This window comes from Lissotriton vulgaris, chromosome 11 (genome assembly GCF_964263255.1).
Source record: "Lissotriton vulgaris chromosome 11, aLisVul1.2, whole genome shotgun sequence".
NCBI classification, from domain to species: Eukaryota; Metazoa; Chordata; class Amphibia; order Caudata; family Salamandridae; genus Lissotriton; species Lissotriton vulgaris.
Window position 1 is genome coordinate 985,677,064 of NC_141699.1, and position 26,195 is coordinate 985,703,258.

The following is a 26,195-nucleotide window of genomic DNA, read 5'->3' on the forward strand; positions in this document are numbered from 1 at the left end:
CAAGCCTTGGTAAGTTTTCTCACCACCCCTTGCATTTTTCTAACCGCCGCTTGCGATCTCCGGCTTTCTTGCCGTGCTTCTTCCCTGTGGGCCAGTATCTCCTGATGAATGACCTCCAAGAGTGACATTTGTGCAGAGTCTCCTTCTGCGTTTCCTGCTGAGGCATTTGGTTGTGATAAATCTTTGCTTTGATTAGAGGCTTTCCCTCTCCCCACCACTTTTACTGCTGTATTAGGGGGGCTACTTTCGTCAAGATCTAAATCACTACCAGTCTCTATGTCACTGGTTTCCTGTCCCGAACTGTCTTCTCCCTCCTCCGACCATTCACCGCCTTCAGAAACTGAAAAAAAAGCCTCACTCAATGCCTCTTTTTTACTGCAGCTACTTCCCCCAGTATTGTCTTCCAAAATTTTTTCTACGGCAGGGAGAAGTATATTACTATCCCCCAACTGAGCTCCTACTGTCAACCCCAATTGCTGTTCGACTTCACCTTCACCAGTTATTACTGTGTTTGTGTTTGGTTGATCGGCAAGTTCTTCCAATATAATACCTGGTGATTCCTCCTCATTACCAACAACAACCAGGGACGCAGAGGTAGCAGGATCAGCCTGTATGTTATCTTCCCTTTGTTCTTTTATGTCTTTGGTTTTATTCAGTTTTTGAAAAATATCCGAAATAGGGATAGTACCTGCATTATCCGGATTTCCTTTGCCAATGCCCTGCTGTACTAATTTTTTAACTTGAGGGGATCCTTGCTTTTTTTTCCCCTTACTGCCATCCATGTCCGATGCCTCCGCTAACTCCGCTGCTGCCTTCCTCCTAGCAGCCGCTTTCGCACTGGCACTCTGCTTTGGAGCCATTATTTCCCTCCGCCTCTCCTCTGGCCCAAATGCCTCCTTACCGGTTGGGAGATCTCCGCTTTCAACTGTCTCCGTCTCCGCCTCACACTGCAGAGCTCCGATGCCCTCCAGAGTGCTCTTTGTCCGCCACCTCTCGCCGCTCGGTAGACTCGAGACTGCCTTCCCTCGTTTCTCACAGAGTTTCCTTCTCTGCCGAGTTCGCCGCCTCCTAGCCAAACTCCGCGAGGCTTCCAGGCTGTGTACAAGCTCCGTGAGCTCCGTGAGCTCCGCCGCCTCCGCTTGTTGTCTGATGTCAGCTCCGCCTCTGAGCCTCCGTGTCAGCTGCGTGATCTCCAGGAGCAGCCGCTTCAGCGGCAAACTGCAGGTCAGTTTCATCCAGCCACGCTTCTACCAAACAACTTTCTTTTCCGCCGGTCACCTTTAGCAGAGCGTTTTCGAGTACTCGAACTTCAGCTATCCTTCCAATTCCAATTTGATGAGGAAACACGGGGCCTTACTCCTCCATATCGCTCCTCCTCACACGAGCTGCTTACCGACCGTCTCACACGGTCGCCATCTTGCCTCGGGAGAGTGTGAAATTCCAAGTGGTCACTTGTTGCTGTATGGAGCAATACAAAAAGTGGTGCACACCCAGTGGGGGAAGGGAGCGGAGGAAACACCGGAGCATAAGGTTCTTCAGTTGATATGCACTACCGGGGAGATAACAAAAACTGTCACTGCAGTGTATAGGAGGGGCTGCTTTCCCAAGGGCAAGCTGGGTGGGGTTTAGAACAGTAGGGAAAGCTGACATTCAAAGTGAAACCACAGAGGAGGAGTGGGGGAGAAGAAAGCAGAATGCTCCTAAAATTTACAGGAACGCAAGGTTCTGCATAATCCAGTTGTATTATATACACATAGGGATTAACAAACACCTAAGAGAATGAACACAATTTACCCAGGGACCCAAGCCACTTGCCCTAGATTTTTATAGCCGATTGCAGCATTCTATCATATGATAAGGAATTTTCTAGGCTTGAAGGAGTAAAGGGAGAAAGTGGTGGACACATGTTTAGTGACAGAATGATATATCCCTTGCTCTCCAGCAGAATATATATTGGGGTTGTTTTCCCAAACACACACTAAAAAAGTCACCACGCACTTCTCCGATTTGGCATTATTGTTAGCAAACCTGTCATTTACTAGTAATTGGAAAAGTGCTCCGATTCCTACACACTACCACTGGTTGCAGGAGCTGAAAGCTGGGTGATATCAGAGGACACCCAGGTACACGTTGAGGCAAAACAAGGAATAAGGCTCCTAGACTTGGCCAAAGCTTGGGAGGACATAATGGCAGCCACGGAGGACATCCTGTGCCTTGTATGGGGAGTCAAAGTGCCAATAATGGGGTAAGGGTGAAAACTTCAACACCTGAAAAGAGAAATGCTCATAACCAAAAGGAATGCACTCTTACTCCACACCCGCTCATATCTACTTAGTTACAGTGGTATGTCTATTTCTGACTCACTAATCTTGGGGGTTAAGATGGATCCATTATGGGGAAAAAGGTGGTTTCACACAAGCACCAGGGAAGGGTGGGGTGGGCAGTCTCACCCGGTATATTCAGACCCCCCCAAAAGCCTGTGATGGTTGGAACTGTATAAAGCTGAGAAATGCCAGCTTCCCTCCCACAGTACCCAATGGGGCTGAAATTGAGATGTGACTTTGATGTAAGGCAAGACAAGGACTCTCACATAATCCTGTTACAGTGAACTGGAAAGGTGTAAAGGCCAGTGTGTTCAATTGCTGATATAATATCCCAATAAAATTACGTTAAAAAACAAAAACAAAAGTGTGCATGTAATTTAAAAGTGGAACATGTAGAAAATGTATGTTAGCATGACCTTAGAGTGACAAGACTCAAAAAGCTATTTTTCTGCAGCAAGCTTAGCTGTCACATGTAGAAAATCAGAGTACTGTTAATGCAATCCAAGACTAAGTCTCTCCAATACTCACAGCTCTAGAGATTAGTACTTAACAGATAAGTCATGAAATCAAATGGTTGTACTATGGATTTATAACAGAATTACTTCATTCAGTGTTAACATACATTGCATGGGTAGACTGTCGGAATCAAAGTTAAAGTGCAATTGAGTGACATTTGTGCTAGGTGCTTAAAAGGTGGAAAATATTTACAGTGGGAACAATTTCCTATATACAAATATATACAGGTGTTTCGAATGGCCAGATACTGATTTGAAGCCGAAGATCCCTATTCTTCCTATTGGAATCCTGGTGGTACCTGACCTATGACAAGCGTCGACGTTTCAACCCTTAGGTGCCCCAAAGGGTGGTCACAGCAGGTCTTTCTCAAGATAGAAGTGTGGGTGGGCTGATTTGATGGCGGGACAGTCTAAAATTAAATAATAAGCTGTGTATCAGAGAGACTGTAGGGGCACCGAAGTTGCACCTAAATTAAAATGGAACATGGGTACTTCCTTTTCGGGGGCGGGGAAACCTCAGCCTGAATCAGCAGGGCACAATGGTCGAAGTATCTGTGGAAGAGGGTTGCCTGGGTCAGGAACTCTCATAATAATTGCAGATGAATAACCACTCATGGATGAAAAAATGAAAAGGTTACATCATCGATTCCATATGGTGCATTCGATCACAGCACACGGGGCTAACGCACTAGGTGTGAGGAGCGTGTGCATTCACGTCTTCTCTATGCAGTTGTGCATGCTTTAGTAGTGGTTGTGGTTGACATACGACCCGGCAACAGGTGAATCTATGTGGCTAGGAATGCTGCATACATGCAAGGAGGAAGAAATGAGTGTCGTAACCTGTTTGGTCGCTCACAATATACTTGGTTAAAAATGCGCCGGGTGAATTGTATGGTGACATCATGGTTTTGATCCAGGCGCAGTGCCATAAAAGCTGAGTCTAAAAGCGCTGAGCGCTTAAATGCTTGGCACAAGAGGGTAGTGTGTGCCCAACGTTTAGTGTAGTTATTTCTGAAGAAACTGTTGTCGGACAGTAAGCCGCTGCCCGTGGGTTAGGTGGGGAAACGGAGTTGCCTCACTATTTAGTAATGATGGAAATAACCCGTCATTAAGTGGAGAGGTGTGCGGGGCAGTGAATAACCAGGTAAATTAGCTGAGTGCTGATTACAAATAACGCAGTGAGACTAGCGGGGAAATCAATTGGATCGCGTTGGTCCAAGAACCTCGCGCTTACCCGTGATCTGATTCGATCCGGTTGTGGACGATGGTGGAGTGTCCCATCCGCCTGCTGCATGGAGTCAATTCAGCAGACTCGTCCGATCCGTTCTGTTTTAATCATGTTTAGAGACGCTGCCGCGAGGACGCGTGCACGTCAAACAGCGGGTGCGGGTACTTGGCAACGACGTGGCGACGTCTACTGTAACACGCAACGAGCGTGGGGTGACTATGCATGGCCTAGTCTCATGGGTGATTGGTGATTAGGCTTGACTTATCTGTTAAGTACTAATCTCTAGAGCTGTGAGTATTGGAGAGCGTTAGTCTTGTATTGCATTAATAGCATCGCCAAATCACTTTTGTCTTACCCAACAGAACCACTTTTTTACCATTAATTACCAAGGTTCTGCGGGACACAGGGTTACCCCCTTTTCTTTAAACTGAAAATCAGAGTACAACACAAAATACTGATACTGTATCTTGAGAACAGAACCAGCGACAAAAATAATTAAAAAAATATTTTTTGTAATTATTAAAAACCCAATTCCATGGCAGTCAGATTTTGACTAAATATTAGGAAAGGGTCGCTTTGAGAACGTTCCCCTTTGCCTTCCTGAACGGTCAGAAGACTAATTAGCATAAGCCTCTGTCAGCTCTCAGCCTGTGCTCAGCCTAGAATAGCTGTGATAGAGATTTTAAATGCCTCCTAATACCAAACAACTGGCTCACCTGAATGGGTTGCGATGACTCCTCTGAGCTCAACAGAAAATGCATGGTGGGGATTGAGGGCCTCATTTTGACAGCACAGTGTCAAAACCTGCTCAAAAGATCTGTTCCAATACATTTAATACTTAGGGCACATTTGAAAGAGAGAGAACAGTATGCCAAGACAATTCTTATGGATCCCTTGTCAGGCTGCTGATGGACAGTGCTTTTGCTTGACCAGACATACATCTCTGCTTTTATTGTGGGTACAATTTCTGCTTCAAACTATATCTTAATGTAGGATGAGGGAGGGATAGGATTGCCATGGTACACTCCCCATATACACTGCAATTCCTCAGAGTCCATATCGACTGTGGTCAAAGACTTTCCCCATCTTGAAAATGCCCTGACACCAGGCATTTTGGGCCGGTTTGCAGGAAGGCAAACAGGAATTACTGCAAAGTAGGAAGGTTAGGACCTGGGAACTTTTACCCTATTGTTTAGGGAGGTACCAGGAGTCCCCCCTCCCCATCTACAAGCTAGACAAGGTATAAATGTGGCATCTCCAGGCAAGCTCTTTAAAAGACTTTATCAACCTACAGAACATCAGAAGAGGACTGGGCCCGCTGCCTGTAACTGGAGAGGAACCATGAAGGACTGGATCTGCTCCTTCAATTGGCTGAACTGAGTGGATACAAGGAGAAAACACGTTGCACAAGAGCTTTTCTTTGAAGTTCCAATGGCAACTGGACCTAGATCTAACCTCACTGTTGGCCTCTGCCTGAGACCCTGAGAATCTCCAACTGCCTCATCTGATTTTCTGGGCACCTCTGAAGTGTACTCCAGTGATTGGTTGGGACTGAAAAGACTAAATGATAAGGTAAAATGTTTGATTGGGGAAAACCTGAATGGTGTATCCAACATATCCCGATCTACCACAACCATTAACTATCACTAGAGCTTTGTGCTTTTTGGTGCAGTTTCTACTTCAGCCGTAAAAAAAAAAAAATCATAACTCCAGTTTTGCATTTTAACTTTATTATTGTTTTGGTACAGCGTAAATGCTTTACACTCTGCCCTAATTTAAGACGGTCTGCTCTGTGTCACAGCTGCTAAGGGGTTGAGCTCAGACAAATTTAATGACTTTGAGGGTAGTCATCCACCTCAAAAAGTAATCCAATTTCGTACACAACCAATACTTAAAAAAAAAAGTCACAAAAGTGCACAAGCAGGTCTAGGTCACTGAATTGATAAAGATTTACTATTTCCATAAATTCACTAAAGTTGCAGAAGTAGGCCTAGAAACCGTACTCTTAGTAAAACAATGTGAATTCCAGTTTTGCAGAGCAAGTATTCATATGTATAATTGCACAGTCTCCCAGCATCCTGTTTCTCCCTCTCTGACATTATTCGAAATCACCAAACTCGCATTTCCTCCAGTCAAGCCATTCATCACCTCTCTGCATTTTCAGACCTTCCACACTTTTGCCTTACCATTACACTCCAAGCAGGTGTTCCTCTCTGATATAACTTTGTCCCCCTGTAACACAGCTAGTCCCCCCACACTTTCTTTGGTGCTCTCCCCATAAGCCCGAAGCACCCCACTCCCATCTGCATCCAACACTTCTGTCCAAGCTAGCCCTTCCCTAACCCTCTCTTTCTTCTCCCTCACAACTCCAACCCACTCTCCTGAACATTCACTCTCCTCCTCTCTTCACCCTCACTCTCGACTCCTCTTCTTCCTTCTGGACGCTGCCTACCTATTCCTGATGACCACAGATTGACTATGCATGTCTTTTCTAAGCCTACTCACGAACGATCTTCCCAACAATGATACAAGCCCTGACCATTGCCGAGCCACTATTGCCAAGCTACCCAATGTTATAACAAAAATCAAACATCTAGCATAAGCTCTCAACACAGACATGAGCCTGCTAATCCCAAAATTTACAAACTCAACTCTCTTGCCATTAGGGTCGAAACTCCCTTTGAACTCTTCAGACCCCAAACCTTTCCCCGACTTTACATATCAGCTCAGTCTCTCAATACACCATGGGTCGAATAACAAGCATCTACAGGCAACATATTAGCCTCAACCAACCCCCTCTTCCTTGATCTCTCCTGGGGAAGACAACATGTGCACCACTACCCTTAAAATATCCATGTGTACACAGGTCTCCAAAGTACTAGAAACCCTAGGCGAGTATGATACCCAAAAAGCTCATTGAAATTCCTCTACAATCCACCATCTACTTTTTCTCGCCCTCACTAGCCTCCACTATATTTTCCACAACTTCAATACAAGGCTAATGCTAAACAAAACGAGATTAAGATTGCAGACTTGAATAATGACTATACCCAGTCCTGACAAAAAGATTGAAAAATCTGCTTACTTCATTGATACCAAGATCCGATCTATTGAATCCTTGATTCTCACGACACCCACCAATCCTTACTGTACCCTTACTATCAAAACACCCAACAATTGTTCTACCTTTAGGGAGAAACCCCAGCCTGAGCTCTACAACATTTCCAAAGTAATGCTTTCAAATCACTTCTTCCTGCCTCAGAAGGTCCATAAATGAGTAACGTTCTCATGCCCCATTGGGTTATACTCAGCTTGAGTTAATGACAATCCTGAAGGCCTAAAAACTATTATTGTACCTCAGGACTCGTGTTGCTAACCAACATCCTTGAACACTGTCAATATCCAACTAAATCATTTCATTAAAAAAAACAATTTGCTGAAAGTCATAATTTCATTACAGGCCTAGTCAAGTATGGAGGCCACCATGCTCCAAATAACCAACAATGCATTCAGAATACCAGACAATATGAACTCATTCATCTTTATTGTCGCTGCAGACATCTACACAATCAACCAAAATATCCTCACCATGACACTCCTATCAAGAGAATAACTCTCACTTGGAGCTGACCTGAGCATGCTTTGTCACGCCTTGAAGCCTTCAGGGTTTCTTTGAAGGATCTGTGCTAACCCCCTACTCATTTCAATCTCTACCTCCAACTACTAGGTGCATTCTTATGGTCTCTGGCCTTTCCTACCACCAACAAGCTGATGATACCTGTAGGAAAGTGACCCTTTTTTACATGGTCACCCCTACGTTTTGCCTGGTATTTGATGCAATTTTGAAAGAAATGCACTGGGTTCCTGCTATCCAGGTCCTCAGCGCCATACCTTTCCCTAAAACTGTAAAATAGTTCCCCAAATTCCAAATACCTTTAGCACCTCCTGTTAGTCCCTAGTAAATGGTACTCCTGGTACCTAGGGCAAGGAGGCTGAGGTCCCATAGGCTGCAGCATGGATTGTGCCACCCTAAGGGACCCCCTCATCATCAACTTGGAAACTGCCACTGCAGGCTGCATGCCATGGGGCAGAGAAAAGTGAAGACATGACATAGCACACTTCCAGTGTGCCATGCCTGCAGACACTACATTCAGAACAGGTAAGTCAACCCCGCAGCAGGTCTTACAGGCCTAAGGAAGGGTGCCCAATCCTACACATGTGGACATATCTGCATGTGCAGAAATACCCTGTGATGTGCAGAAATACCCTGTGATGTGTATGTTGATTCTTGGATATCACAAGTGAACAGGGAAGCTATTTTAAGTACACGTGCTGGACACTGATATTTCCAAGTGCCCCAGCTACATGATGGCTTCACTGAAACTAGAACGGTTTGGCATCAGACAACTTGTATTAATAAATCCATCACTGCAATCAGTGTGGGTTTATTAATACATGCACCCAGAGGGTGCCCTCTGAAATCCTACCAACTACTAGTGTACTAGCTGATTGATCTAGACCAGCGTGCCAACACAGAGATTTCTGACCACCTGCAGGTGAGAGCCTGCGCACACGGAGGGCAGAAACAGTGCGAGCTCCGGACATAGTTATTGTCACCTCCTCCAAGCAGAATGGCTAAGTGATCAGCATATCAAGGCAGGAGGTTTCAAAGACCTCTGCCTGCTTTGATAGACGATGCAATACTTCCCTGACAGGGGAAATGCCACCCCCTACCCCGGGCCCATTTGGCACCAGGACAGATGGGAAAATTACAATGTCAGGAGGCGTGTTCCCCTCTCAGGCTAGCTCCATCCTAAGGTGGACAACATGATGTGAATATGAATGTTAGAATTCTACGATCTTAGTTGTGGCAGATTTAGGCTCTCTGGGTCAGGGTTATGCCCACTTCCCAAAGAAAGTGGTCATACAGTGGGTGTAGACATGCTAGAAGGTAACCAGCCCATTGGCTACTACCTGTCACTCCCTGTAAAGACCCTAAATTGAGCATTTATGTGGCACCTCTGACACCAGGAACATCAATTCGACGAATCAAGAAGAGAACAAAGAAGTACAGTGAGAAAAGCGAGAATCAAAGACTTGCTGTGGACTTTTGGCACAAAGTCCTGCCAGCATCAGTCCCAACAATCACGAAGAGCGACTCGTCCTGCTTCTGAGCATCTTCCAAAAACCACAGGAGACTGCAAGCCCTTTGCAAATTGTCAGCAATCTCAGTTGGAGTAGAAAAGCTACTCCCCTTTAGTCCACAGGCACCGAAGAGCAAAGTCAGATTCACAGTGTTGCCGCTCCTTGGCCAGCCCAATGCAGCAGCCTCCCCAGGAAGAGGCCCTGTGCTCCTGAAGCTCCCACCAATTGAGGGGACACCAGGACCAACCGGAGCTGCACAGGACAAATACCCAGGGTACCAGACCGCTTGCAGCAAACAGACCGTGAGAGTCCAATTCATGGCTCCAACGACACCGAGCATTCTTTGATTGGCATCAGCACTGCATAGACCCACCTGTCCTGATTTTGCACCCTCAACCAGCGAGACCGACAACCACAAGGCCCTAGGATGAACAGAGGCCAACTGATCTTTCAACTGTACACCTCAGCCCGGGTACTGACAAACCAGCTGGGCCCTGACAAACCAGCTGGGCCCCCTTGTTCGCAGGACTCTTGTGACTCCTGAGCCCCCCCCCCGTTTGGTAGCTCCCAAATTTGTCCCCAAGTCCCCCTCTTTCTAGGCCCCCCCCCCTTCTTTCTACCAGAGTAGCGTGCATAACTACCAACTAAACCAGCACCTAAGCAACCGGACACCACAGGGCAAATAGCAAGTAACAGCTGGTGGTACTTTGGACCCCTAAGTCCCGAAGATGATTCCCAGAAACCGATCATAAATAACTTTATGCAACATATGCCTTTTCTCCATACATAAGTGCTGCTGCGTTAAAAACGCATTTAAGTAAACTATTTACTTACCTGTAAAAATTCATATTAAAAAAGTACTAACTTGATAACAAAGTTCTTGGTATCAAAGCTTACATAAAAACCCGACTTAAATTTCTAAATTGGTCTCAGCTTTATTCTTGAGTGGGTCTCATTTTTTGCATCTGTGGGTGCAAAAAATGCTTAGCACTACCCTCCGATAAGCCTAAAATGCCTCTGTGAACCAATAAGGGTTGCCTGGACTCTTTATACAGTGTACTTCGTTTTGTTCCACTATATATTCCTTCATTGCCCATTTCTACTTAAACGTTTCTTCCTCTAGTGCAGTATCGTGCTCGGTCATAATCATTGACAAGTTCAAGTCCTGGATGATTTTTCACCATCTAAAGCACAATACTCATAAAAGACTTCCACCTCTTTTTGCCACAGTCTCCCTCTTTGTTCACCGAGGGGGGCAGTCTTAGCATGGCATGACTACTACCCTTGATTGCTGAACTCGGAGTAGTAGACTGAAGGTCATTGACCACATCAAACCTGCTGCTCAAAAAGCAGACTGCCAACTGAAACTCAACCGTGGGATTAAACCCATTACATAATCATCCAAACCATAGTACTTCTTAGAGTCGACTGAGGGAACACTATTCTTGCCAGAATCCCTAAAACTAACCTAGTCCTGGTCAAAGCTTCTCCTAAGCTGCTGCTGCGCACCAAGTTACAGGATCTGGTCACGTCAACTAGATCTTCCCCTGTCCTGTCACACACTTGGCTGGTTCCCTATCAAAGGCAGATTGTGGTACCATTCTGTACAATGCAGGGAAATTAGCTGCATTGTTCTTATGATCATATGTACAGATGATTACCACTAAATGACCAACAAACTGAAGCTCTGCAGGAACACTTGTCAGTCATCGAAGCACTGGATCTCTTCTTCTCTAAGCCTATGCATTCAAAACAAATTGTACTCTCGATCAATCCTCCTTTGACTGTGAACTTAGAATTTGGAACGCTCTTCCTTCCCCCCTCTCATCCGGACAATACCCTTGCAGCCAGCTTGCAAGAAACAATTCAAAAGACTCTCTCCTGACTAAAATTTTTCATAAAGTCTCCGCTTAGCATCAGAGTGAAAGGCTTCATCTACATTCACACTACAGGTCATTGTAGATCTATGGCACATACATATCCTCAACCGTCTACTTATCTATTGCAATCTACAACATTTCTGAGGTCCAGCCCATCAGGGTCTCTCCCATCTTGGTTTGCTACCCTTGCCCTATTCTTGCGATGTTACCCCTTTCCTTGTGAATATGTCTTTGCTGTCATTTGTATAGCACTCAGACGCTCTAGGATCTTGTAGGCGAAATACAAAATATCAATAAAGGGCATATAAAAACAAGCATTTGCAATGCAATAGGTCTCGCAGCATTAAAGTTTGAGTTATTGGCATTGTATATGACAATGTGTTGCATTAAGTTTCTAGCAAAGTCTGTATTGGTGTATAAAGATGATTTGCAAGATGATAGCTGTTGCAAAATATTAAGCAATGTTGGCAATAATATTATGTTATGATAATATTGTAAGTCACTGTTGTACTTATAAGCATTTTGGTAGCGCATAGTGATGTTGTGGTGCCCCTGAGTAGTGCTGTGGTGGTGCCGAGTGATGCAGTGGTGATAAGATAGCTAGAGGGAGGGCGAGAGAGAGATAGAGGGTGTGCAAGGGATGGAGTGTGGGGCGAGGGATGGAGTGTGGGGCGAGGGATGGAGTGTGGGGCGAGGGATGGAGTGTGGGGCGAGGGATGGAGTGTGGGGCGAGGGATGGAGTGTGGGGCGAGGGATGGAGTGTGGGGCGAGACTGTCTGTGAGATCATGGGGAGAGCTGTGATGTCATACACATGACTCAGTGAGCAAAGAGTCAGCGTTGACGCCTGGTATCTTGAAATTGTAAATGTCTTTGTACTTGTATAGCGCACAGCTACCCGCAGTGGGTTTCCCGGCGCTTGTACGAATACCGCAAGGGAACCCTTCCTGGTTTTCCATGTGAAGTGTCCACTCATGGGCACCCCCATGGTGAAACCAGGCATCCCCGGCACTGTGGGGGCTGTTGTGGAGACTAAGCAAGCTATTGCCCAGAGTTGCAGCATGGGACCCATGATTAGAATAGGCACTGAGGCGAGAATATCCGGTCAGAGGAATTTATGAGCCCAAGACCCGCCGAGGCGGGAATCGAACCCTGGTCGGAGCTCTGCATCAAGGTCTGCCTGCTCTAACCATTGAGCCACACTTCTCCACATCTTCAAAAGATCCCAGCTGGAAACATGCAAGGCGGACTCAGACTTCCATCCTCCCCAGGTCGGTAAATTGACTGCGGTAATTGGGCGCTTTCTGACTGGCTGTCCATACTTTTTGTATTTGCCCTCATGTTTCCCATTTCTAAAAGAGCGCAGAAATGTAAATAATAAATCCGCTGTTTCTTAACAACTGAGATTGACTAACATTATGGGGGTTGTGCGCCTGTCGATAAAAAGTGTTTTTCTTTGGAATGGGTGTTGGCAGCGTGGTCCTTGTTAAGCAGCTCACGCCAGGAGAGCTAAAGCTGTTTTTGCAATGGGGGTTGTGCGCCTCTTGATACAAATGGGGGCTAAAGCACTTTTAGGCTTAGCCTTAACATTGCCTTTCTTTCGTACAGGGGGTGAGGGGTCAATTCAGAGTTCAATGCCCCCTTGTCTTGCGCAGAGTAGCTTATGTTAGCATTGGTGATATTCGGAGTATCATTGGTATTACGGCTGGAAAGGTCAGCAATTGTCATTGGGGGGGCTATAACACGCTTCTGCAGAGGTGCAAGACTATCTGCACCCCCAAATCCATCCATACCGGTACCAATGCCACACCCCACCTGACCACTTCCAATGTCCGGCTGTTGACCCGAGTGGTTCCCCAATGGCTGAGTTAAATTGCTGTTTCAAGGCCCCTTGGCAGTTGTCCGGTGAGGCTTGATATGGCTGAGAATGTACTGTCTGCATATCCACCGCTACCTGAGATTGTTCCTTCAACCCCCCCAATTTGGTCTACTAACCCTATCAACCACACTCATCAGTGGCGAATTTACTGCATCATCGGACAAACCCTTCCAGGAGGGGTCAGAGTTCTTGCCCCCTTCCCCAGTGCTCGAGTTTGTAAGGCTTCCAAGTTCCAAGCCTTTTCAAGACTTTGAGCCAATGTCAAAGCTGGCAACAACACAGGTATCTCCGCCGGGGGATTAATAACTGCCTCCATAAGTGCATCCACCATCTCACCCTCCGCTGGCAAATTAACAAAACCGCCAGGATTAATCTCTAAACCGACTTTGCCTGATTGCAATACCTTCATAGTAGGATGTCCAATTCTGGAAGTAATCGGTTGAACTGTGATACTCTTAGTAGTAGAAAAGTGTGTTTCAGCACCTGTAACAGCCAGCGCTGCCGGGTCGGTTGTCACTGTAGTAGAGCGTGAGCCAGCTCGACCTCCCTTCTGAGCCGTTACTTTTGGCGGCGCCATTCCACCAAATGAAGCGTGGACAGGTGTATGTGTCGGGGAGCTCAGCGAGTTGATCATACCCCGCAGGGTAAGATTACAAACCCACAGTGGCATCCCTGCAATCAGGTCCAGCATCAGGTGAGTCGGGGTCAGCTGTTTCACTTTCTTTAAAAAGGCTTTAATTGTTTGATATTTATCAGATAGTCCCATAATCTCCAGCAATGCGCAATGCTCATATCTGCAAACAAACAAGTTGTGCGCGTGCAGACAAAAATGAAACCGATCGTGGGGCGGGACTTCCGTCTTGTGAAGCCCGCGCCCCGGGACTGGCTGGCACAGAGAGGAGCAGTGGTGACGCGGGGCTCCCATGCCCGAGGGAGAGCCCCGCGGAGGCTGCTGATGTCCGGAGTGGTGGTAAGTGGGCCTTAGTTGTAGGGGGGGGGCTTGGTGCGCGTGTGTGTGTGTGTGTGTGTGTGTGTGTGTGTGTGTGCGACGGCAGGCCGGGGGGGGAGATAGGGGGTACGGAGTGGAGGGTCGGGAATGAGGGTAAAGAGCCGGGTGAGAGACCAGGGTAAGGTAAGTGAGGGTACTGGCTCGATAATAAAGCTGACTTTAGCCCCATCACAGCACTCGGGCAGCACAAGTAGAGATAAACGAATGAAAGGTCGACAGGCTGCGTTAAAAACATGCCCTGGCTTACTTGTATTTTGGCGTTGCCACTGCTTGTTGGCTTGCAATTCAAGAATACCAGCCAGCGCGTGGGGGAAAGGTTTGGGAGTGTCATTTGGGTTTCATCCTGCAAGGGGCGAGTTAAAGGTTAAAAGGGTGTGTGGGGGTTGGGGGGGGGTCAAAGAAAGCAAGAAGTCCTGGCTAATTAGTTATAGATAACACTAACAGCAGGAGGTCTCAGCATTTAGGGGGCCGATACCCGACGCCCTCAATATTCCAGTGCCTAGAAGCTTACCCTCGGACAGCGCGAGGGCCGGATGTGTGCTCAGTGACTGGGACCGGGGAGGGCTCTCTGGGGTCAGCTCTGTCCTCTTTTATCAGTCATATAAGCTACAGACCGTCAATGAGCAGCTATGAAGCATGGAAGGTGCCTGGACATGCCTGACCTTTGTCCTGTAGCTCAGCGGACAGGAGGGGGCCGCAGCCAGGCACGAACCCACCGCTCGCCGCTCCCTGCTTCACAGTCCTATTCATTTATACACAGACCTTGGCAAAGCCAAAAGGGCGGGCCGGCAACTGAACGGGACTATCATGAACTTGGGTGCGCCGCTGAGGAGGACAAGCACACGACACTGCAGGGTCAGTACTTTCCCCAAAAATTGTTACCGGGAAACGCTGCTTTGCTCGAAGGCGCTGGCGAAAGTATTGTGCCCGCCTCATTAACACGCAAGTTTGGAGACGGTAGGAACATAGAAAAGGGACTCTACCGTAGCAGCCATCTTAGAGTGGGCAGCATGGATAACAACAATAAAAAAAACAAGCAAAACAGCCAGATCCTTTGGGCGGGACTTCCGTCTTTGGAAGTCCAGCGCACGCGTCCACGGAGTGCCTGAGAGCGGGGCTCCCATGCCCGAGGGAGAGCCCCGGCTACAGAAGTCCCGAATGGCGTTAAGTGGGGCTTAGTTCGAGGGAGGAGGGGTTGGTGCGCTCGTGTGTATGTGTGCGATGACGGCGGCGGCGGGGGGGTCTTTGTATGTGTGCGTTCGTGTGTGTAGGTGCGCTGGTGTGTGTGTGTGGGGGGGTCTCTGTGTGTGCGTGTAGGTGCGCTAGTGTGTGTGTAGGTGCGGCGGCGTCGGGGGGGGTGTGTGTGCCTGTGTATGCGTGTGGCTGTGTATGCGTGTGGCTGTGTATGTGCGCATGCGTGAGTGTGGGTGCGCATGCACGCCGTCAAATCCAGCACAAGAGAAGCGCGTGGCACCCTTTTGTCCCTCATTCCCCCGAGACCGGCAGCTATAAGTCTCCAGCCTGGACGCATCCTTCGGATGCTAATTCCAGGCGAGACCTAAAAAACAGTAATAAAAAAATAAAAATTAGGCACAAACGGAGATTTACATGAATAAATCCATACATTTACTTATAGGACACTTTTCTAATACATGCAGAATTAGCAACTGAACTCCAAATTGCAGAAATATTGGCACTTACTCCTTATTGAGAATCGCAATATTCTGAACTTCAGAGGGATTCGGCAGGTAGTCTAAAACAGCATCTAGAAGGGGCTGAATTCCCTTGTTTTTCAGAGCACTTCCCACAAGAACAGGTGTAAATAACCGCTTCACAGTTGCTCGTCGGACTGCAAGCTAATAAAAAAAACAATATCAATTTTAAGTCTTCTTGTTTAAATTAATTTGCATAGAATGTAGAAAAAACCTGTAAGATAGTCTAGAAACATACTGTTATTGTCACCACGGACCTGAAGGAGTCATTCATTGTGAAGTGACTAATTTAAACACCACTGCGACTAAATCACTTGTTCCTTGGAGCCCCTACCTGGGAATAACCTGGCCTCAGACTGCTTGAGCAAACAATTATGTGATATCACTACTTATTGATTGAAGCAAGAATCAGCGATCTCGAAGTTGATAATAAAACACAAAAAGGAGAACAATTATTTACTTAATTTTGCCGCTGAAAAGAAATATCCAATGATCCTTCCTATTGTGCCTCTTATCAAATAAATTTATCCTGACAGAAAACACCAGCAGACGTGAGCATGCAAGCCATCATAAAGGGAACAATAAAATTTTACCTAAGGCGACGGCAATCAAATAATCTAAAAATATGCCTCTTTAATTAGGATTCTGTCAAGTAAGCAAGACAATCATACGAGGATGTAAGACGGAATTAGTTTACCTTATTCTAGGGCAAACATTTTGAAGTAATTGGTATGCATTGAAAGGATTATTGTGCTTCATCTAAACAAGTGACAGTGCTGTCACAATCAGTAATGTAGTCTACAATCTTGCTTTTTATTGTTTTTTCTTTTTACATTGGTTGTTAATCACAAACACAATTTAAATCTTCATAATCCCTTCTCGCAACAGCACAGCCACAGACCACTATTCGGGAAAAGGGTTACAGAAGGATCAATATTAAATTTTCACAAATGGAGGGCTGAACAGATTATCTGGTCAATCGACATTTAACTAAGGCTAAATTCTGTTGGGGGGGTGTGTGGCCAAGATGGCGGTGAGGCAGGACACTTTCCTTCGCCTCTCCAGTTTGCCATCGGCCCAACACAGCACAGTGGACCCTGGTGCCAGTGAAGCACTGTGTTCCAGCTGGCAAAACTTGGCGGAACACCAGGTCCAACCCAGGACTTGTGAGCGAAGCACCAAAGGCCTCGAAGACTAAGCACTTCATCGCTGCATGGCGAGCCCTTGGGAGACAAACCCACGCTTGACGACATGCAGCGGGCACAAAACCGGGCCCTGGGATAGACGCCGTCAAGGCCAAGAGTTGGTGCTGCAGAATTCGGCCATCACCAGGTACCAGCAAGCTGCATTTGTCATACCCGCGGAGAGCCTGAGGCGGGGCCTGCAAGATGCGAGGCACTACCGCCTGATGATGGCAGGAAATCCAGAGGCTGCAAACAGGACCCAGAACATCCCCAGGACAAGCAGGCCATCGCCAAGGCCCCCATCAAGAGCACAGCAGAGATGAGGAGGGGGAGCTGGAACTTCAGGGCAGCGCCTTAGCTAAAGAGGGGTGGTCGACCCTGCCGTCAGTGAAGCACCGTGTTCCTGCTGTCAAAACTTGGTGGAACGTCTGGTCCGACCCAAGATTCTTGGGCGAGGCACCAGATGCCCCGAGGAAGAAGCACTTCATCACTGCGTGGCGAGCCCTCGAGAGGTGCTGCATACAAACTCACGCTAGACGGCATGCTGCATGGCTGAAACCGGGCCATGGGAGAGATGCTGGTGAGGCTCGGAGTTGCTGCCGCGGAACTCTGCTGCCACCAAGGATTGGCGGGCTGCACCTGTCGTGCCCGCGGTGGGCCTGAGGCAGGGCCTACGAGACGTGTGGCATTGCCACCGGATGATGGCAGGTAATCCCCAGGCCGCAAACAGGGCCTAGGCCATCCCCAAGTGCCCCAGGACCAGCAGGCCGTCGCGGAGGCTACCATCAAGAGCACAGCAGAAGTGAGGAGGGGAAGATGCACCCCAGGGCGCGCCTTAACTTAGGACGGGTGAAGGGGCCCACCAGCAGGACACTAGGGCCGCGAACACTGTGGCCGGACAGCCCACCATCGGGGAGGCCACACCTGACCCAGGGGAAGACCAGATAGAGCCGGGCCATAGTGGGAGCTCCAACATGTTAAAGCAGCTGACAACTGAAGGCAGAGCCAGATAGTGGAGCACTCCGTGGGGGGGCACAGGTGGCATTTTCCATTGCAACATTAATATAATAGACCAGGATGGTGACGTGTACCCGCATAGGGCTCAGAGTCCTCACACCAAGATCTATGTAAGGAGCCCTAGACCCACGCCCGGGCCACCCCTCTGTCCTCAATAATTCAGTAACAAGACTCCCAAAACTGGGACCAGTTCTGGGCTGCCCTTAGGTTGGTGTAGAGACCACGCACACAGTACATACAGCGGGAACCGCGAGAGGGCACAGCAAGGCACTGGGGGGGCCCAGGTCATAGAGCCCTTAGGCGAGGAGGATTCAGAGCGATTGCATAGTAAAACAAGCATTTACAATGCAATAGGTCTCGCCTTCGCAAAAGTTACAGCTATTGGCATTGTAAATGACAAACTTTATTTATGTGTTGGTTTTGAAAACAGATATATAAATGGCATTGTCATTTGCAATGCCAATAGATTAATTTCTAGCAAATGCAAGACCTATTGCATTTGCAATGCAATAGGTCTCGTAATTACGCAAGTTTGAGCTATTGACATTAAAAATAACTAGGTTTTATTTATGTTTCAAAAACCGAAACATGAATAAAAGGTCTCTCACACTGCTGTCTCTGACACACTGCTTTCTCTCTCACACACCATGCTTTCCCTAGAACACACACTGCTGTCTATCACACTGCTGTCTCTGTTACACATTGCTGTCTCCTTCACACACTGCTGTCTTCCTCACACACACTGCTGTTTTTCTAACATACAATGCTGTCTCTCACACTGCTGTCTCTCATACTGCAGGTGTGGGTTGTGGGTTTCCAACTCATATCTGGAGGGTGATCGCTGCTGCGTTTCATGGGTATTTTTTGTTTTTTTTACATACTCCCCAGGGCATTAGTGGTAGCTTCAGAAGCTTTTATTTTGGGGGAAGGAGCACGGGGCAAAGGGTTACTTATATATTTCTGTGATTTTATGTAGCGCAAACATGTCCCAGAGGCATCGGGGCGCTTCACAATAAAGCCAGAACATTCCAATAACAAATACACAATATGGTGTGTAAAGCACCTTTCTAGACCGCCCCAGCCCAATACCTGCCCTCCCCTTTACAGTCTGTAGCTCTGAGGCTCCACCCCTAAAGGTGGTGCGCCCTCACCCTATGCTTTAGATCCTGAAGTCTGGACTGAGGCCCCAGCCTGGGGAGTCTTTTTTTTTCTTTCAAGAAAGCAGAAGGACAGCCGTTTTCAGAGACGAGTCTTTCGGAGACCTGGGACAGCAGGTAGCTGCTAAGATTTAAACTCCCATGGCTCGGAGGAGTGAAAAGGGGCTGCGTGTTCTTTCATCCTGCCGGTGACACGGCGATACACGCCGTTCAACCAGCCCACTATATTAACCTGTGTTCGCATCTCTCCGGCGAACCACTCATAAACAGCCTTTCATCCAAATTTTTTTATGTGTAAAAACTCTGGCGACACAGCGAACTGGCAGCTGGGATAGAACTTTGCAGTCTGAGATGCGCAGCCGTAGTCAACGGGGTGCCTTAAACAGCGGGAAGTCAAAGGGAACGGGGGTATCAAAGCGACAACAATTGTCATTGTGAGCAGAGCTGCAGCAAAGTAGATTGCTAGTCACTCACTGCTCCCTGGGACAGCAAGTCAGGCTTCAAAGTTTTATTGAAAGCGCTATGATACAGCCTGCACAGGCCACATCTTAGCACTTTTCTTTTTATAACTGGTGGGATACATAAACAAGCTTTGTGTTGCACCACTTCAATCCCTTCGACATGCCTCCTGCCTCACCACCCCATCCCACCCGCAATTAAGAGAATGCAGTATGACATGACCCGCGCTGGCCACATTTTTATTCATGCTGCACAACAACCCCATACTTTGCAACATAGCCAACAAGCTGTCGCGTCACTTTTAAAGCTAACTAGAATTTAGTGTGCGTGGACTAACGTTTAACCAGAATAAGCAAGCTTTGATTCTTACCGAGTTTTAGTTACTGCATTTGTAAAGTCAACATATTTAAATTACCAGGGTTCCTAACTATATTATTAAAATAGGAAAAAGAAAGAATAAACATGGAACGAAAATTAAAGAAGAGATACATTGAACAATCGACTGTTTATTTTTGCTACCTCTTCTTCTATCTTGTTTGCTTGTGTTTCATGCGCAATTGTCACTTTTGCCTCATGTAACGTAACGTTTGTTTTTGTAACATGCCCACTTGTAATTTTTTCCACATGTAATGTTACTATTGTGAAGTGCTCTGGCACCTTTGGGTAAAGTCCACGCTATATAAAAATGCATAAAATAAATAAATAAATAAAGATCCCTCCCTTTCATTTTACTGACAGTGCTGACCGACTTGGGGACTGCTCCCCAACTTGGTGCTGCCACCAGAGTGAATAAACTATTCATTAATAGAGGGCGCATCTTTCCTGGACTCAGAAGGGACAGACCTAAATACCCATCCGTCTTTCAGATGTTGAGTACATCTCTTTCCTATTTCTGAGAGGTTCGATAGTTAGCCTGTTAGCACCAGACACCACACACTCAGTCAGGAATGACGGACCTACGAATGGCGGCCACGCCAGGGTAGAAGAGGACGGGGTCTAGCAGCGTTTTGTTCTCGCCTGTGCTGCCTGTGCAGCAATCCATATTGCACCCGCCTGAAGAGAACCTAATTAAACAGCAACTCCAGGCAGTGCGGAGCCCTTAATATAATTACGCAGCTGGACAAAACGGGAGGGTTTCTTTAATGGGTTTTGTAACGCTGCAAAATCAACTTAACGTTGTACTGTTAATGTTGTCTTCTCTTTGCTAGGCTCAAGAGGGAACATTTGCAGAGCTCTCCATTAGCAGGAAGCCATTGAGATAATGGCTTGTGTGCGGTGCGGGAGCGAGGAGCGCGCAGACGACGTTCAGATTGCCAGCCTGGCAGTCTCCGGTGAGGGCCAGAGGCTGAGAGCGGGCCTGATGCATCTGTGCTCCTCTGAGCCCCACCAGAGGGGCGTTAGGGTACATGCAGCTGGAGCGCATTCACCGATCAAAGCACCGCGTGGATAGTAAAGAAGTGCTTGTCGGGGGGTTGATACAGCCTTGCGTCGCTGATCCTCGTCAACTCATGGAGGGGGAGAGCGGCACAAGTCGACTTGGTGTCTCAGTTAGTGGTAGCGCTTCCCTTTACCAGCCCTTAGATTCGGTGTGGACATAGAGTGCGAGTTTGAAAATACCCCCATACTTAAATACAGGCGTTTTGTCCTTGAAATGGGGACTAACATGCGGACCGGATTTACCACCACATGGAAGGGTAGTAAAGAGAAGGGGCGGGCGGTGCAGAGCGGGTGTCGGCTTGCTTCCTGGCCCCCCCATGTCAAACAAGCGCTCGCAGCTATGTGCTCAGGGCAGAGCTGGCAATGGCAGCCCTGGACTTGCAGTGACTCAAGGGGGCAATTTCACTACAACGTGCGCGCTCCCTGAGAGTAAGTACACTAAGGTCGGTAGCCTTTATCACTAAGCCGCTTTGTATTTTACTTTCTAAATATGCGGTACAGCGAGGGGTGCCGCTATAAATGAATATTGCCAACTGACTCGGCTGTGAGAACCACGTGTCAGGGCACCTACTCACGAAGACTGATTGGAGTGGTGTGGTCATTGGTTTGTGTAGGCTTCAGCAGCATATGGAAGGATCAGTGTAATCACTCGTTGGTCCTGGATGTTTGCAATTCCTTGGCACGAGTACTAATAAGATGCTCTAAGTTAGACAACGCCTGTTTCCCCGCGGAGCCGGATTACAATAGCGATGAGCACGATGTACACATTTCTTCTATTTCTGCCGTCCCACTTGGATGGGCTCTGACGGACTTCCTGCTGGCGTAAAAGGTTTATTATCTTCTTTATGTGGCCATCTGTTTCGCCCCATAAAGAGAACAAACCTTTTACGCCAACAGGAAATCAAGTCAGTCCGTCCAAGTGGGACGGCTCTAAAGAGGACGCTCTTTTCCAATGGCTGAACACCATTTACCCTAAACGGTGACGCCAGCCAATGGAAAAGAGGGGCGGGGCTAGTGAAAGCTACCCATAAATATAAAATCTCACAATCGAGACTGCGCATGCGCAGCCTACGCTAGCCGAGACCGAATGACCACAAATGAACCAAGAAAGACAGTCTCTAGGGGGACATGCTTACGCACCCTAGCTGGAACATGGGGGGAGATATGTCCCTGGGGGCGGAAGCCTCCCAGAACCTGTCAGAACAAACCCCAGAGGAACCAGGGAGGCGAACTTCATGAAATCACTGTTCCAAACACTCTGAGAAGGCTTGCAGTCAAGAAAGACCTCACACAGGAAATCAAGTAGGTCAGGAAAGAATTGGACTCACTTGGGGAAGGGGAGGCAGCACTGGAGGACAAAAGAGATGACCGAGAAGAAGTGTAGGCACTCAGACAGGAAGTGCTTCGTCTCCATGACCAGCACACAGATCTGCAGGCTGTTCCCAAAAAAACATACGTATCAGAGGAATAGCATCGAAGGGAGAAGATATATTCGGCTACGTGAGGGACCTTTTCTGTCATGTCTATAGTAAACCGCAGAATCAAGAGATCACACCAGACAGAGCACACAGAGTGGGCCAAACCTGGTTCAATACAATGTCCCCAGCGTACATTCTGCCTCACATACCGTTCACTCGGGGGGGGGGGCAAGCGATAGTAGTGGGCTCTGTCTACGCACCAATTGAGGGACAATAGGAGTTTCTCCATACAGCACAGTCAGAGGCAACATCTACAGATGAGCGCAAAGTGTTAATAGGTGGGGATCTTAACAAGTGTTCGATAACACACTAGACAGATTTACACAGCGTCATGTGCAATCAGGGCTTTGTCTAGGGCGGGCCGTGCCTGGCTGAGGGAGATGGAACTAATAAATCTCGGGAGGGTTGCTCACCCACGGTCCAACGAATATTCCTTTTTTTCCAACGCACATAAACCATACGCCAGATTGGATTATTTTCTAGGCACAAATGACATACTTACACGCATGATAGAGTCAGAGATCATCCCAGTGACTCTCTCGGATCATGGGGCAATGACATTTTCATTGTCCTTCCCTTCGATAGAGCACCCTTCTTGACAGTGGTGCTTGAGAGATACATTATTGGAACGCCCTGAGATTATAGCACAAATTCAATGATCCATTGAGGATTACTTATTCCATAATGACACCCCTGATGTGCGCACAGTAACACTGTGCGAAGCACTTAAAACAGTGATTCCAGGTGAGTTCATCGCAATCTCGGCTGCAGATAACTTAGGAAAGGGAAGACATCTCTAAGCGAGTTAGAATGCACACACCAACACACAGGAGCCATATGGCGACATCTATCCACGCTGTGCTCACAGCTGGCTGCAATAGATTCAGACCGAGCAGAATGTGAGGCCCTTCAACTGAGTCATTCCTTTTATACTGGGGGAGGGGGGGTACAAATGCGGTTGGATTTTAGCTCCCAAATTGCGAAACCAACTGCAGAATCAGGGGATCCAATCGATATACACACAAGTGGGGAGGTGGTAATAGATGATACTGGCATAGTTAATGCATTTTCAGATTTCTACTCCAACTTATGCTCCCCTCAACCTCTGGACTGTTTAGACGTTGAGCAATATATCTACAAGGGGCTTGGATGGCCTCTTTAACCTCAGACCAAACTGAACCATTGGACGGAGCGATTTGCATCGAGGAATTTATTTCGGCAAGGTCCTGGCTGAGGCGGCCAAAGACTCAGGCCCGGACGGCTTTATGTAAGGCTTCTTGAACACCTTCTGTCCCTCGGTGGTGCGTGTCTTGCGTAGCTCTAACAAATTTGCAGAACTAGGGGGGATCCCGGCGTCTATGCTATCGGCCTCCATACGGGTATCCTGACCAACAGGCTTAATCCCTTTATACCCTCACTGATTGACCCAGATTAGGTGGGCTTTATCCCTCAAAGACAGACAAGCGATAACACTAAACGCATGCTTCACTTTTGGCCTAGGAGAGAAAATGAAGACCCAGATCTTAAATTGTTACCGCTTCCCCACACCGACGGTTAGGATTAACGGATATACCTCCGCTTCCTTACTGATAGGTAGGGGTAAATGACAGGGGTGCCCTTGATCTCCCCTGCTGTTCTCCCTCTACATGGAGCTGTTGGCCCAGAGGGTCAGAGATGATCCTGTTATCACCATGGTACCTTGTGGGAGTGACCAACACATCATAACTCTATACGCACACGACATCCTTGTAACCCTCGACAAACCGGACATGTCCCTGGAAGTCTTCCTCAGGGAGCTAGAGGTATTTGGCAAGGCATCTGGCTTTAAGATCAATGTCAAGAAATCACTAGCACTTCGCCTCTCCCTCCCCCATCAGATGGTTGACCTACTGAAGAAGCAAAATCCTATCCAATTGTCGACCGGTCATATACCCTACCTGGGGATTGATTTTGCTTTAACAACGCAGGCCAGAGCGGACATTTAATTACTGTATATTGTTTAGGCAAATCCGCACCAATCTACAACTGTGGAATCACCATAACATTTCTTGGCTAGGTAGGGTAGCAGCGATAAAAATGACGACTCTTACTCTTTGAAAGATTCTGTACCTCTTCCAGACCCTTCCCCTTTAGCCACCAGCTGGTATGGTTCCTAAATTGCAGTCAGAGCTGTTGAAAATTATATGGCAGGGATGGAAACCCACCATAAAGAAATCCATTAGATTTCTTCTTCCTCGCAAAGGAGGTTTAGGAATCCCAAACTTCACCTCTACTACCAGGCTGCACAGCTGGCTACGTGGTGCAATGGAGCCTCACTGAATAAGAGAAAAACTATTATTCCAGGACAGAGAAGTAGCTGGCACGTTCCCTCCCAAATGTTCCCTTTCTGAAGAAAACACACAGCCCGCAGAACCTTTACTTCTCCCCTATTACGCGGGCAACAATGGTGTTGTGGGATCAGATGAACATCCTACATGGCCTGACTACATTTGCCTCACCTCTGACTCCGCTATTCAACAAACCACATTTCACTCACGGAAGGGGAATCATAATATTCACAAAGTGGCTGCACGCAGAGTGCCGCTCAATGGGTCACTTACTCGATGAGGAGGGAATCCTCTCATTTCACCAAGTCCGCACAGACTTTGGCATCACTGAATCGGAGCGCCGGCAATACCCACAGCTGTGTCATTGGACACTACACCCACGAAATAAGCCTAAAGAGCAGACACCTTACGCAATTTGAAAAATAGCTCCTCACCAAAACCTCGGACAAGAAATTGATTTCGGAACTATATGCACTCCTGAGTTCCAGGAACAAGCACCTGCACAATGCGAGCCAAGACAGATAGGTGAAAGACTTGAGTAGGCAGCTGAGCAGTAAAAAATGGGAGGGAAAATACTATAGAGCTAGACACACTGCCAGTAACCTGACACTCACAAAAATTGTTACGTACTGGTACTATACCCCTGTGCGGAAACACAAGACGGTTCCATCACAAAGTACAGATTGCTGGTGTGGTTGTGGACTACCCGGAACATTCGTACATATTTTATGGGACTGCCTACAGATAAAGCAATACTGGTCTCAAGTCCTTGATAGAATTGACTCTCACCGAGACACCCAGCTGCCACGATTTCCCGCATATATAATACTTGCCCTTCCAAATCCATTAACATACCCTCTGAAATCCAGGAGAGGCAGACAAATAGGGTTAGCACTGGGAGCCGCCATGCAGAACATGCTTAGCCACTGGGGCACACAACAGATACCCTCCCTTACCGGCTGGCTCCATAGGCTTTGGCACATATTAGGCATGGAGAAGATACGTTTCTTACTAGTGGGTCAGGGATTGACGTTTAGAGACTTATGGCACCCTTTTTCTAGCCCTCCTTGCACAGGATTTCCGTGAACTCTTGTGCGCTTACCAGAGATGGCCACACAACCGCCAACTGATTAATCTTAGACTGCACATTGACACCAGAGACTTTTCATTGCTGCCTGGAAGTGAGTGGGAAGTGGGTGAGGGGAGGGAAAGGTGGGACTGTTTGTCATGCTGACACCTGCAAGAATGTGTTCATACCGATAAGGGGCTTTGTATAGCCCCAGAAGTGCAAGGTGAATTGAAGGCACCGTGGTTTGTTTCCTGCTTCTTTGTAAAATTGTAATAAAAGAATTTAACCATACATTTTATTGTGAAGCAATCGGTAGTGCCGGAACAATTTTCAGAGCTGGGGTGTTGCCATCAATGTTACATTCCTGAAGACATGGG

The 26,195-nt window shown here is 47.4% G+C and overlaps 1 protein-coding gene across 1 annotated transcript in view; it reads right to left on the reverse strand.

Moving 5' to 3' along the window:
- GFM1 (G elongation factor mitochondrial 1) overlaps window positions 1–26,195 on the reverse strand; it is a 245,147-nt gene that overhangs the window by 137,107 nt on the left and 81,845 nt on the right. Inside the window, exon 7 of the mRNA XM_086944222.1 lies at window positions 15,680–15,834. Within this exon, the coding sequence (XP_086800348.1) occupies window positions 15,680–15,834 (155 nt within the window). The remainder of the gene's footprint in view (window positions 1–15,679; window positions 15,835–26,195) is intronic.